A 12,116-nucleotide genomic window follows, 5' to 3' on the forward strand; every position below is an offset into this window, starting at 1 on the left:
AATAGCTCTAGGTTACAAACTAGAGTTCTGAGAATTCCCGTCTCCTCGTTTCCTCAGGTCAAATGTTCCCAAAGATCCAGAGAAAAAGAAGTCTCTCCTTCAAGCATTAGACTGACTTTTGTCACAAAAAGTGATCATGGTGGTCCTCATGGAAGAGCAGGGGTTGGGGTTTTATTCAAACCTTTTCACGGTGCCAAAACCAAATGGAGATGTCAGACCCATTCTAGATCTCAAAGATCTAAACCGGTTCCTGAAAATTCGCTCTTTTCACATGGAATCAATCCGATCAGTAGTCTCCATCCTACAAGGAGAACTTCTGACATCAAGGATGCATACCTGCATGTACCTATTTTCCCTGCTCATCAGAAATATCTGCGTTTTGAAGTGGAAAAACTTCATTTTCAGTTTGTAGCTCTGCCTTTTGGTCTAGCTACTGCACCTCGGGTGTTTACAAAACTTCTGGGCCTTCCTCTGGCCAGAATAAGGACTCAAGTTATAACAATTATAGCATACCTAGACGACCTGCTCTTGATAGACCGGTCGGTAGCCCGCTTAGACCAAAGCATGGTTACCAGTCAACTGGAATACCTAGGTTGGGTCCTCAACCTAGAGAAATCTTCTTTAAAGCCAGTAAAAAGACTAGAGTACTTGGGTCTGGTTAAAGATACAGCCCAGAAGAGGGTGTTTTAACCCCAGGCAAAGATTAGCCCCATAAAGGAGCTGGTTCAGGTGGTCAGGGCGAAGAAAGGTCCTTCTGTTCGCCTTTGCATGAGGTTGTTGGGAAAGATGGTGGCTTCATTCAAAGTGGTTCCCTATGCTCAGTTTCATTCGAGACTGCTGCAAAACAGTATCCTGTCTGCCTGGCACAAGAAGGTCCAGGTGCTAGATTTTCCTAATGCGTTTGTCGCCAAAATTGCGCCAGAGCCTCAGTTGGTGGTTGAATATGCGGAAGGGGAAATCCTTCTTACCAGTTACCTGGAAGGTGGTAACAACAGATGCCAGCCTTTCGGGTTGGGGAGCAGTCCTGGAAGAGGCGACTGTCCAAGGGAAATGGTCCAGGACCGAAACGACCTTGCCCATCAACATTCTAGAGATTCGGGCAGCATACCTAGCCCTAAAGGCCTGGACATTCAGGTTGCGGAATTGTCCTGTCAGGATTCAATCCGACAATGCCACAGCAATGGCTTATATCAATCACCCAAGGGGGCACCAGAAGTCATGCAGCCCAGGGAGAGGTAAACCATATCCTAACCTGGGCAGGAAAGCACGTGCTGTGCATATTGGCAATCTTCATTCCAGGGGTAGAGAATTGGCAGGTGGACTACTTAAGTCGCCAGCAGTTGTTTCCGGGGGAATGCCAAAGATGGGGGATCCCGGACGTAGATCTGTTTACGTCCAGGATCAACAACAAAGTCGACACCCTTGTTTCAAGAACAAGGGATCCACTCGCATACGGAACAGATGGGTTGGTGACCCGTAGGATCCGTTCTCACTGATTTATGCATTCCCTTCTATTCTGCTGCTACCTCGACTTCTTTGCAGGATCAAGCAGGAAAGGAAGTCGGTAGTTCTTGTGGCCCGGAAGATCTTGGTATGCAGAGATCGTAAAAATGGCGGTAGGGGCCCCATGTACTCTGCCACCACGTCCAGACCTGCTATCGCAGGGACCAGTGTTCCATCCTACTTTACAAATGCTAAATTTAACGGTTTGGTTATTGAAATGCACATTCTGAAGAATCGTGGGCATTCAGGCTCAGTGATATCTACTTTGATTAATGCAAGGAAGCCAGCTTCCAGGGTCATTTATTATAGAGTCTGGAAGGCATATGTTTCCTGGTGTGAATCCAGGGGTTGGCATCCTAGAAAGTATGTTATAGGTAGAATCCTTGCCTTTCTGCAAATGGGGTTAGAGATGAAGCTGGCCTTGAGTACTATCAAAGGCCAGGTCTCTGCCTTATCAGTATTGTTTCAACGACCACTTGCTTCGCATTCTTTGGTCCGTAGCTTTATACACGGAGTAACACGGCTTAATCCACCGGTTAGGTCACCCTGAAACCTTGGGACTTGAATTTAGTTCTGTCGGCATTACAGAAGCAGCCTTTTGTGCCGATACAACCCTTGGTCCTTTTGACAAGGAAGCTAATTTTTCTGGTGGCCATATCTTCTGCAAGAAGGGCATCAGAATTGGCTGCTCTTTCTTGTAAAGAGCCATATTTAACCGCTTGGCATCCGCGCTATAGCCGAATGACGGCTACAGCGCGGACCTACATTCCCGGGAGGACGTCATATGACGTCCTCCCCTGTGCACGCTCCCTGCGCGCGCCCAGCAGGGCGCGCGCCGGGCGCGTTGTGATCACCGAGTCACTGAGACTCGGCTGATCACCGATCTGTGTAAGGGGCCGGTCCTGGCCCCTTACCATGTGATCAGCTGTCAGCCAATGACAGCTGATCACATGATGTAAACAAAAGATCGGTAATCGGTTTTTTTTTTTACTCACGCTGACAGCGCGAGTAGAAAAAAAAGCCGATCACCGGATCGGATGTGAGGGACATCGGTCCCTTAGTGGAAGAGGCACATCTGCCTCATCAGTGCCCAATAAAAGTGCCACCTAATAGTGCCCACAGTGCCACCTAACAGTGCCCACAGTGCCACCTAACAGTGCCCACAGTGCCACCTAACAGTGCCCACAGTGCCACCTAACAGTGCCCACAAGTACCACCTATCAGTGCCCACAAGTACCACCTATCAATGCCCACCTGTAGTGCCAATCAGTGCCACCTGCCAGTGCTGCCCATCACTGCCACCCATCAGTGCCCATCACTGCCACCCATCAGTGCCCATCACTGCCGCCCATCAGTGCCCATCACTGCCGCCTCATCAGCGTACATCAATGAAGGAGAAAAATTACCCGTTTAAAATTTTTTAAAACAAAATATAAAAAAATAAACTTTTTTTTTAAAAAAAATTCAGTTTTTTACATTTTTTTAATAAAAAGTAAAAACCGCAGAGGTGATCAAATACCACCAAAAGAAAGCTCTATTTGTGGTGAAAAAATGATAAAAATTTCATTTGGGTACAGTGTAGTATGACCACGCAATTGTCATTCAAAGTGCGTCAGCGCCGAAAGCTGAAAATTGGTCTGGATAGGAGGGGGGTTTAAGTGCCCGGTAAGCAAGTGGTTAATCATTCACAAGGTTAGAGTAGTATTGCGTCCTCATCCTAGTTTTTTTGCCGAAGGTGGTTTCAGGTTTTCATCTAAACCAGGATATTGTTCTACCTTCATTTTTTTCCAGAACCCTGTTCTACGGAAGAAAAGTCACTACATTCTCTGGATGTAGTGAGAGCAGTCAAAATCTATTTGGAGGCAGCTGCTCAGATTCGGAAAACGGAAATGTTTTGTTTGTGTTGCTTGAAGGTCCTAGAAAAGGACAGGTAGCGTCGAAATCTACTATTGCTAAGTGGATTCGGCAAGTAATTATTCAAGCTTATGTTTTGAAGAGGAAAGTTCCACCTTTTCAAATCAAAGCGCACTCCACCAGGGCTGTTAGTGCTTCGTGGGCAGTGCATCACCAAGCCTCCATGGCTCAAATCTGCAAGGCCGCAACTTGGTCTTCAGTCCATACATTCACCAGATTCTATCAGGTGGATGTAAGAAGACATGAGGATATTGCCTATGGGTGCAGTGTGCTGCAGGCAGCAGTATAGGTCCTCAGGTCTGATTGCACCCTACTTTTGTTTGTGTCTCCCTCCCCCAGATAGCATTTCTCTAGGATATCCCATACAGTAATTACTGTGCCTCTGTGTCCCGTGATGTATGATAAAGAAAATAGGATTTTTATAACGGCTTACCTGTAAAATCCTTTTCTTGGAGTACATCACGGGACACAGAGGTCCCTCTCCTCTTTCTGATTACACGTGTATTGCTTTGCTACAAAACTGTGGGTACTCCCAGTAAGGGGAGGGGTTATATAGGGAACTAAACTTCCTGTCTAGGGTGTGCCAGTGTCCATCACCTAAAGGTGCCTATATAACCCATACAGTAATTACTGTGGCTCTGTGTCCTGTGATTTTTTTTTTTCAGATCCTCAGATTTCTTTGCCATGAGGTGCCATGTTGAACTTCCAGTGACCAGTATGAGAGAGTGAGAGCGATAATACTAAATTTAATCACTTGACGACCGCCTCACGCCGATGTACGTCGGCAAGGTGGCACGGACAGGCAAAATCACGTACATATACGTGATTTGCCTTCCGCGGGTGGGGGGTCCGATCGGACCCCCCCCCCCCATGGCCAGAGGCGGTCATCTTTTGTCCCACGGCGATCGGAGGTGAGGGGAGGCCATCCGTTCGTGGCCCCCCCTCGCGATCGCCGCCGGCCAATGAGAACATTCCTTTGCTGCTGTATGCTAAACAGCAGCAAAGGAAATGATGTCATCTCTCCTCGGCTCGGTAATTTCCGTTCCGGCCCGAGGAGAGAAGACAGGTATGTGAGTGCACAACACTACACACACACAGTAGAACATGCCAGGCACACAAAACACCCCGATTTCCCCCCCCCCCCCCCCTGTCACAAACTGACACCAGCAGTTTTTTTTTTTTTTTCTGATTACTGTATTGGTGTCAGTTTGTGACAGTTACAGTGTTGGGACAGTGAGTATTAGCGCCCTGTAGGTCTAGGATACCCCCCTAACCCCCCCTAATAAAGTTTTAACCCCTTGATCACCCCCTGTCACCAGTGTCGCTAAGCGATCATTTTTCTGATCGCTGTATTAGTGTCGCTGGTGACGCTAGTTAGGGAGGTAAATATTTAGGTTCGCCGTCAGCGTTTTATAGCGTCAGGGACCCCCATATACTACCGAATAAATGTTTTAACCCCTTGATGGCCCCCTAGTTAACCCTTTCACCACTGATCACCGTATAACTGTTACGGGTGACGCTGGTTAGTTTGTTTATTTTTTATAGTGTCAGGGCACCCGCCGTTTATTACCGAATAAAGGTTTAGCCCCCTGATCGCCCGGCGGTGATATGCGTCGCCCCAGGCAGCGTCAGATTAGCGCCAGTACCGCTAACACCCACGCACGCAGCATACGCCTCCCTTAGTGGTATAGTATCTGATTGGATCAATATCTGATCCGATCAGATCTATACTAGCGTCCCCAGCAGTTTAGGGTTCCCAAAAACGCAGTGTTAGCGGGATCAGCCCAGATACCTGCTAGCACCTGCGTTTTGCCCCTCCGCCCAGCCCACCCAAGTGCAGTATCGATCGATCACTGTCACTTACAAAACACTAAACGCATAACTGCAGCGTTCGCAGAGTCAGGCCTGATCCCTGCGATCGCTAATGCCGCGTACACACGGTCGGACTTTCTATCCTACTTGGTCCGGCAAACTTTCCGACGGACTTTGTCCGCCAGGTGCGCCGGACTTTAAAACGGACGGACTTGCCCACACACGACCGGACTTTCCGGCGGGCTAAGTCCGCCCGTCTTTCCGACGGACTTTCGCCGGAGTTACGGCGGACTTTCAGAATGAACGGACTTGCCCACACACGGACAAGTCCGTTCATTTTGAACGTGACTCAGGTGCGACGGGACTAGAAAAGGATGTCAATCTTGCCGCTTTTATCGGCGAGATTGACACCTTGCGAGCCCCGTCGCGGGGCATACCAGGCCCTTAGGTCTGGTATGGATTATAAAGGGGACCCCCTACGCCGAAAAAACAGCGTGGGGTCCCCCCCTAAAATCCATACCAGACCCCGATCCGAGCACGCAGCCTGGTTGGTCAGGAAAGGGGGTGGGGACGAGCGAGCGCCCCCCCCCCCCCCCTCCTGAACCGTACCAGGCCGCATGCCCTCAACATGGGGGGTGGGTGCTTTGGGGGAGGGGGGCGCCCTGCGGGGCCCCCCACCCCAAAGCACCTTGTCCCCATGTTGATGAGGACAAGGGCCTCTTCCCGACAACCCTGGCCGTTGGTTGTCGGGGTCTGCGGGCGGGGGCTTATCGGAATCTGGGAGCCCCTTTAATAAGGGAGCCCCCAGATCCTGGCCCCCCACCCTATGTGAATGAGTATGGGGTACATGGTACCCCTACCCATTCACCTAGGGAAAAAGTGTAAGTAATAAAACACACTACACAGGTTTTTAAAATATTTTATTAAACAGCTCCGGGGGGGGGATCTTCCTCCGGCTTCGGGGGTCCCTCCGCTTCATCTTCTCCCGGCGTCCGGTTGGTTCTTCTCCCGGTGTTCCAGTTCTTCGGCCGGCTCCTCTGCTGTCTTCAGGTAGCTCTCTTGCCAGCAGAGGTCCGGACTCCTGGGCTTCTGGGCTTCTTCTCTTCTCTTCTCTTCTCTTCTCCAGATGTTGACACAACGCTCTCTCCGGCTGGACTGCTCTCCGAGGGCTGCGTTGTGACTTATATAGGCGGAGACCCCGCCCCCTTTTGATGTCACAGTCCCTGGGCATGCTGGGACTGTGATGTTTTAGGGGGCGTGGTCACTGGGTGATGTTGACCACGCCCCCTAAAACGTCACAGTCCCAGCATGCCCAGGGACTGTGACATCAAAAGGGGGCGGGGTCTCCGCCTATATAAGTCACAACGCAGCCCTCGGAGAGCAGTCCAGCCGGAGAGAGCGTCGTGTCAACATCTGGAGAAGAGAAGAGAAGAGCAGAAGCCCAGGAGTCCGGCCCTCTGCTGGCAAGAGAGCTACCTGAAGACAGCAGAGGAGCCGGCCGAAGAACTGGAACACCGGGAGAAGAACCAACCGGACGCCGGGAGAAGATGAAGCGGAGGGACCCCCGAAGCCGGAGGAAGATCCCCCCCGGAGCTGTTTAATAAAATATTTTAAAAACCTGTGTAGTGTGTTTTATTACTTACACTTTTTCCCTAGGTGAATGGGTAGGGGTACCATGTACCCCATACTCATTCACATAGGGTGGGGGGCCGGGATCTGGGGGCCCCCTTATTAAAGGGGCTCCCAGATTCCGATAAGCCCCCGCCCGCAGGCCCCGACAACCAACGGCCAGGGTTGTCGGGAAGAGGCCCTTGTCCTCATCAACATGGGGACAAGGTGCTTTGGGGTGGGGGGCCCCGCAGGGCGCCCCCCTCCCCCAAAGCACCCACCCCCCATGTTGAGGGCATGCGGCCTGGTACGGTTCAGGAGGGGGGGGGCGCTCGCTCGTCCCCACCCCCTTTCCTGACCGGCCAGGCTGCGTGCTCGGATCGGGGTCTGGTATGGATTTTAGGGGGGACCCCACGCCGTTTTTTCGGCGTAGGGGGTTCCCTTTATAATCCATACCAGACCTAAGGGCCTGGTATGCCCCGCGCTCGCCGCAATAGGAAAATGTGTTTTTCCTATTGCAGCGAGCGCGAGATGCAATACCCTGCCCTCGTGTCGTATCTGGTCCGTCGGACCAGCATACACACGAGCGGGCTTTCCGTCGGACCAGCACACACGAGCGGACTTTCCGCCCGAAACTGAGTCCGGCGGAAAGATTTAAAACTTTCTTCAAATCTAGGTCTGGCGGGCTTTTGGGAAAAAGTCCGCCGGAAAAGTCCGCCGGCGCCTACACACGGGCGGATTGTCCGGCACACTCTGGTCCGCCGGACCAAGTATGCCGGAAAGTCCGACCGTGTGTACGCGGCATAACAGTTTTTTTGGTAGCATTTTGGTGAACTGGCAAGCACCAGCCCCAGGCAGCGTCAGGTTAGCGCCAGTAGCGCTAACACCCACGCACGCACCGTACACCTCCCTTAGTGGTATAGTATCTGAACGGATCAATATCTGGTCCGATCAGATCTATACTAGCGTCCCCAGCAGTTTAGGGTTCCCAAAAACGCAGTGTTAGCGGGATCAGCCCAGATACCTGCTAGCACCTGCGTTTTGCCCCTCCGCCCGGCCCAGCCCAGCCCACCTAAGTGCAGTATCGATCGATCACTGTCACTTACAAAACACTAAATGCATAACTGCAGCTTTCGCAGAGTCAGGCCTGATCCCTGCGATCGCTAACAGTTTTTTGGTAGTATTTTGGTGAACTGGCAAGCACCAGCCCCAAGCAGCGTCAGATTAGCGCCAGTACCGCTAACACCCACGCACGCAGCATACGCCTCCCTTAGTGGTATAGTATCTGAACGGATCAATATCTGATCCGATCAGATCTATACTGGCGTCCCCAGCAGTTTAGGGTTCCCAAAAACGCAGTGTTAGCGGGATCAGCACAGATACCTGCTAGCACCTGCATTTTGCCCCTCCGCCCGGCCCAGCCCACCCAAGTGCAGTATCGATCGATCACTGTCACTTACAAAACACTTAACGCATAACTGCAGCGTTCGCAGAGTCAGGCCTGATCCCTGCGATCGCTAACAGTTTTTTTTGTAGCTTTTTATTGAACTGGCAAGCGCCAGTGGCCTAGTACACCTCGGTCGTAGTCAAACCAGCACTGCAGTAACACTTGGTGACGTGGCGAATCCCATAAGTGCAGTTCAAGCTGGTGAGGTGGCAAGCACAAGTAGTGTCGCGCTGCCACCAAGAAGACAAACACAGGCCCGTCGTGCCCATAATGCCCTTCCTGCTGCATTCGCCAATCCTAATTGGGAACCCACCGCTTCTGCAGCGCCCGTACTTCCCCCATTCACATCCCCAACCAAATGCAGTCGGCTGCATGAGAGGCATTTTCTTTATGTCCTCCCGAGTACCCCTACCCAACGAACCCCCCCCAAAAAAGATGTTGTGTCTGCAGCAAGCGCGGATATAGGCGTGACACCCGCTATTATTGTCCCTCCTGTCCTGACAATCCTGGTCTTTGCATTGGTGAATGTTTTGAACACTACCATTCATTAGTTGAGTATTAGCGTAGGGTACAGCATTGCACAGACTAGGCACACTTTCACAGGGTCTCCCAAGATGCCATCGCATTTTGAGAGACCCGAACCTGGAACCGGTTACAGTTATAAAAGTTACAGTTACAAAAAAAAGTGTAAAAAAAAAAAAAATATATATAAAATAAAAAATTAGTTGTCGTTTCATTGTTCTCTTTCTCTCTATTCTCTCTCTCTATTGTTCTGCTCTTTTTTACTGTATTCTATTCTGCAATGTTTTATTGTTATTATGTTTTATCATGTTTGCTTTTCAGGTATGCAATTTTTTATACTTTACCGTTTACTGTGCTTTATTGTTAACCTTTTTTTGTCTTCAGGTACGCCATTCACGACTTTGAATGGTTATACCAGAATGATGCCTGCAGGTTTAGGTATCATCTTGGTATCATTCTTTTCAGCCAGCGGTCGGCTTTCATGTAAAAGCAATCCTAGCGGCTAATTAGCCTCTAAACTGCTTTTACAAGCCGTGGGAGGGAATGACCCCCCACCGTCTTCCGTGTTTTTCTCTGGCTCTCCTGTCTCAACAGGGAACCTGAGAATGCAGCCGGTGATTCAGCCAGCTGACCATAGAGCTGATCAGAGACCAGAGTGGCTCCAAACATCTCTATGGCTTAAGAAACCGGAAGCTACGAGCATTTTATGACTTAGATTTCGCCGGATGTAAATAGCGCCATTGGGAAATTGGGGAAGCATTTTATCACACCGATCTTGGTGTCGTCAGATGCTTTGAGGGCAGAGGAGAGATCTAGGGTCTAATAGACCCCAATTTTTTCAAAAAAGAGTACCTGTCACTACCTATTGCTATCATAGGGGATATTTACATTCCCCGAGATAACAATAAAAATGATTAAAAAAAAAAAAAAAAATGAAAGGAACAGTTTAAAAATAAGATAAAAAAGCAAAAAAATAAATAAAAAAAAAAAAAAAAAAGCACCCCTGTCGCCCCCTGCTCTCGCGCTAAGGCGAACGCAAGCGGCGGTCTGTCGTCAAACGTAAACAGCAATTGCACCATGCATGTGAGGTATTCCATGGACTCAATATGCCTCTCAGCAAATAGCTTGGGGTGTCTACTTTCCAAAATGGGGTCATTTGGGGGGGTTTTGTGCCACCTGGGCATTCCATGGCCTCCGAAACTGTGATAGGCAGTGAAGAGTGAAATCAAAAATTTACACCCTTAGAAATCCTGAAGGCGGTGCTTGGTTTTCGGGGCCCCGTACGCGGCTAAGCTCCCAAAAAGTCCCACATATGTAGTATCCCTATACTCAGGAGAAGCAGCTGAATGTATTTTGGGGTGCAATTCCACATAGGCCCATGGCCTGTGTGAGCAATATATCATTTAGTGACAACTTTTTGTAAATATTTTTTTTTTTTTTTTTGTCATTATTCAATCACTTGGGACAAAAAAAATAAATATTCAATGGGTTCAACATGCCTCTCAGCAATTTCCTTGGGGTGTCTACTTTCCAAAATGGGGTCATTTGGGGGGGTTTTGTACTGCCCTGCCATTTTAGCACCTCAAGAAATGACAGGCAGTCATAAACTAAAAGCTGTGTAAATTACAGAAAATGTACCCTAGATTGTAGACGCTATAACTTTTGCGCAAACCAATAAATATACACTTATTGACATTTTTTTTACCAAAGACATGTGGCCGAATACATTTTGGCCTAAATGTATGACTAAAATTTAGTTTATTGGATTTTTTTTATAACAAAAAGTAGAAAATATCATTTTTTTTTCAAAATTTTCGGTCTTTTTCCGTGTATAGCGCAAAAAATAAAAACTGCAGAGGTGATCAAATACCATCAAAAGAAAGCTCTATTTGTGGGAAGAAAAGGACGCAAATTTCGTTTGGGTACAGCATTGCATGACCGCGCAATTAGCAGTTAAAGCGACGCAGTGCCAAATTGGAAAAAGACCTCTGGTCCTTAGGCAGCATAATGGTCCGGGGCTCAAGTGGTTAACACACCTGCTCCCCATTCACACCTGAGACCTTGTAACATTAATGCCCCGTACACACGGTCGGACTTTGTTCGGACATTCCGACAACAAAATCCTAGGATTTTTTCCAACGGATGTTGGCTCAAACTTGTCTTGCATACACACGGTCACACAAAGTTGTCGGAAAATCCGATCGTTCTGAACGCGGTGACGTAAAACACGTACGTCGGGACTATAAACGGGGCAGTGGCCAATAGCTTTCATCTCTTTATTTATTCTGAGCATGCGTGGCACTTTGTCCGTCGGATTTGTGTACACACGATCGGAATTTCCGACAATGGATTTTTTTGTCGGAAAATTTTATCTCCTGCTCCCCAACTTTGTGTGTCGGAAAATCCGATGGAAAATGTCTGATGGAGCCCACACATGGTCGGAATTTCCGACAACACGCTCCGATCGGACATTTTCCATCGGAAAATCCGACCGTGTGTACGGGGCATTAGAAGTTGCATGACACCGGGGAGGAAAAATGGTTAATTGGGCCCAATTTGGACATTTTCACTTAGGGGTGTACTCACTTTTGTTGCCAGCGGTTTAGACATTAATAGCTGTGTATTGAGTTATTTTGAGGGGACAGCAAATTTACACTGTTATACAAGCTGTACACTCACTACTTTACATTGTAGCAAAATGTCATTTCTTCAGTGTTACATAAAAAGATATATTTACAAAAATGTGAGGGGTGTACACACTTTTTTGTGATATACTGTATAAGGTCACATAGGGTTTTTGACTACCAGTAGCATTGTGGGTGGGTGCTAGCATGTCTAATGAGCATATTGTTTACCTATTGTGTTCATTCAAGTGTGTGCATGTTTGTGTAAAACAATAAACACATTTTACACCTGTTGTTGTGTGATTTAATGGAGGTGTGCTTTGCCATAAAAACTCATGCTACAACGCACCACACAAAAACATGAAGGGTATATATGTTGATTTTACATTTGCCTTGTGTTTTAAATATGTGTTAAATGTACCTTTTTTGTTGTTTTTTTGTTTTTGTTTTATTTCTCTCTCCATGTTATCTCTTATTTGTAAGCTGGGTGGAGGAGTCTGCTGTCTTATCATTGAAAACAATGTTCTTTTTTGCAAATAGAAAGATGTGTTCCAATTGAAGGATCTGGAGAAAATTGCCCCAAAAGAGAAAGGGATTAGTAAGTAAAATTTTTCTTTAGCATTGTAATGTGAGCAGTTTGTAAGACATCAGCATAGGTTTTAGTTTTTTAGAAGATTATATTTGAA

At 48.1% G+C, this 12,116-nt stretch overlaps 1 protein-coding gene across 1 annotated transcript in view; it reads left to right on the forward strand.

Annotated features, from left to right (window-relative positions):
- The window catches only part of MND1 (meiotic nuclear divisions 1), a 193,839-nt gene that overhangs the window by 39,975 nt on the left and 141,748 nt on the right, over nucleotides 1-12,116 (forward strand). The window contains exon 3 of the mRNA XM_073605308.1: nucleotides 11,971-12,028. Within this exon, the coding sequence (XP_073461409.1) occupies nucleotides 11,971-12,028 (58 nt within the window). The remainder of the gene's footprint in view (nucleotides 1-11,970; nucleotides 12,029-12,116) is intronic.

This window comes from Aquarana catesbeiana, linkage group LG01, assembly GCF_042186555.1.
Source record: "Aquarana catesbeiana isolate 2022-GZ linkage group LG01, ASM4218655v1, whole genome shotgun sequence".
Taxonomy (NCBI): Eukaryota; Metazoa; Chordata; class Amphibia; order Anura; family Ranidae; genus Aquarana; species Aquarana catesbeiana.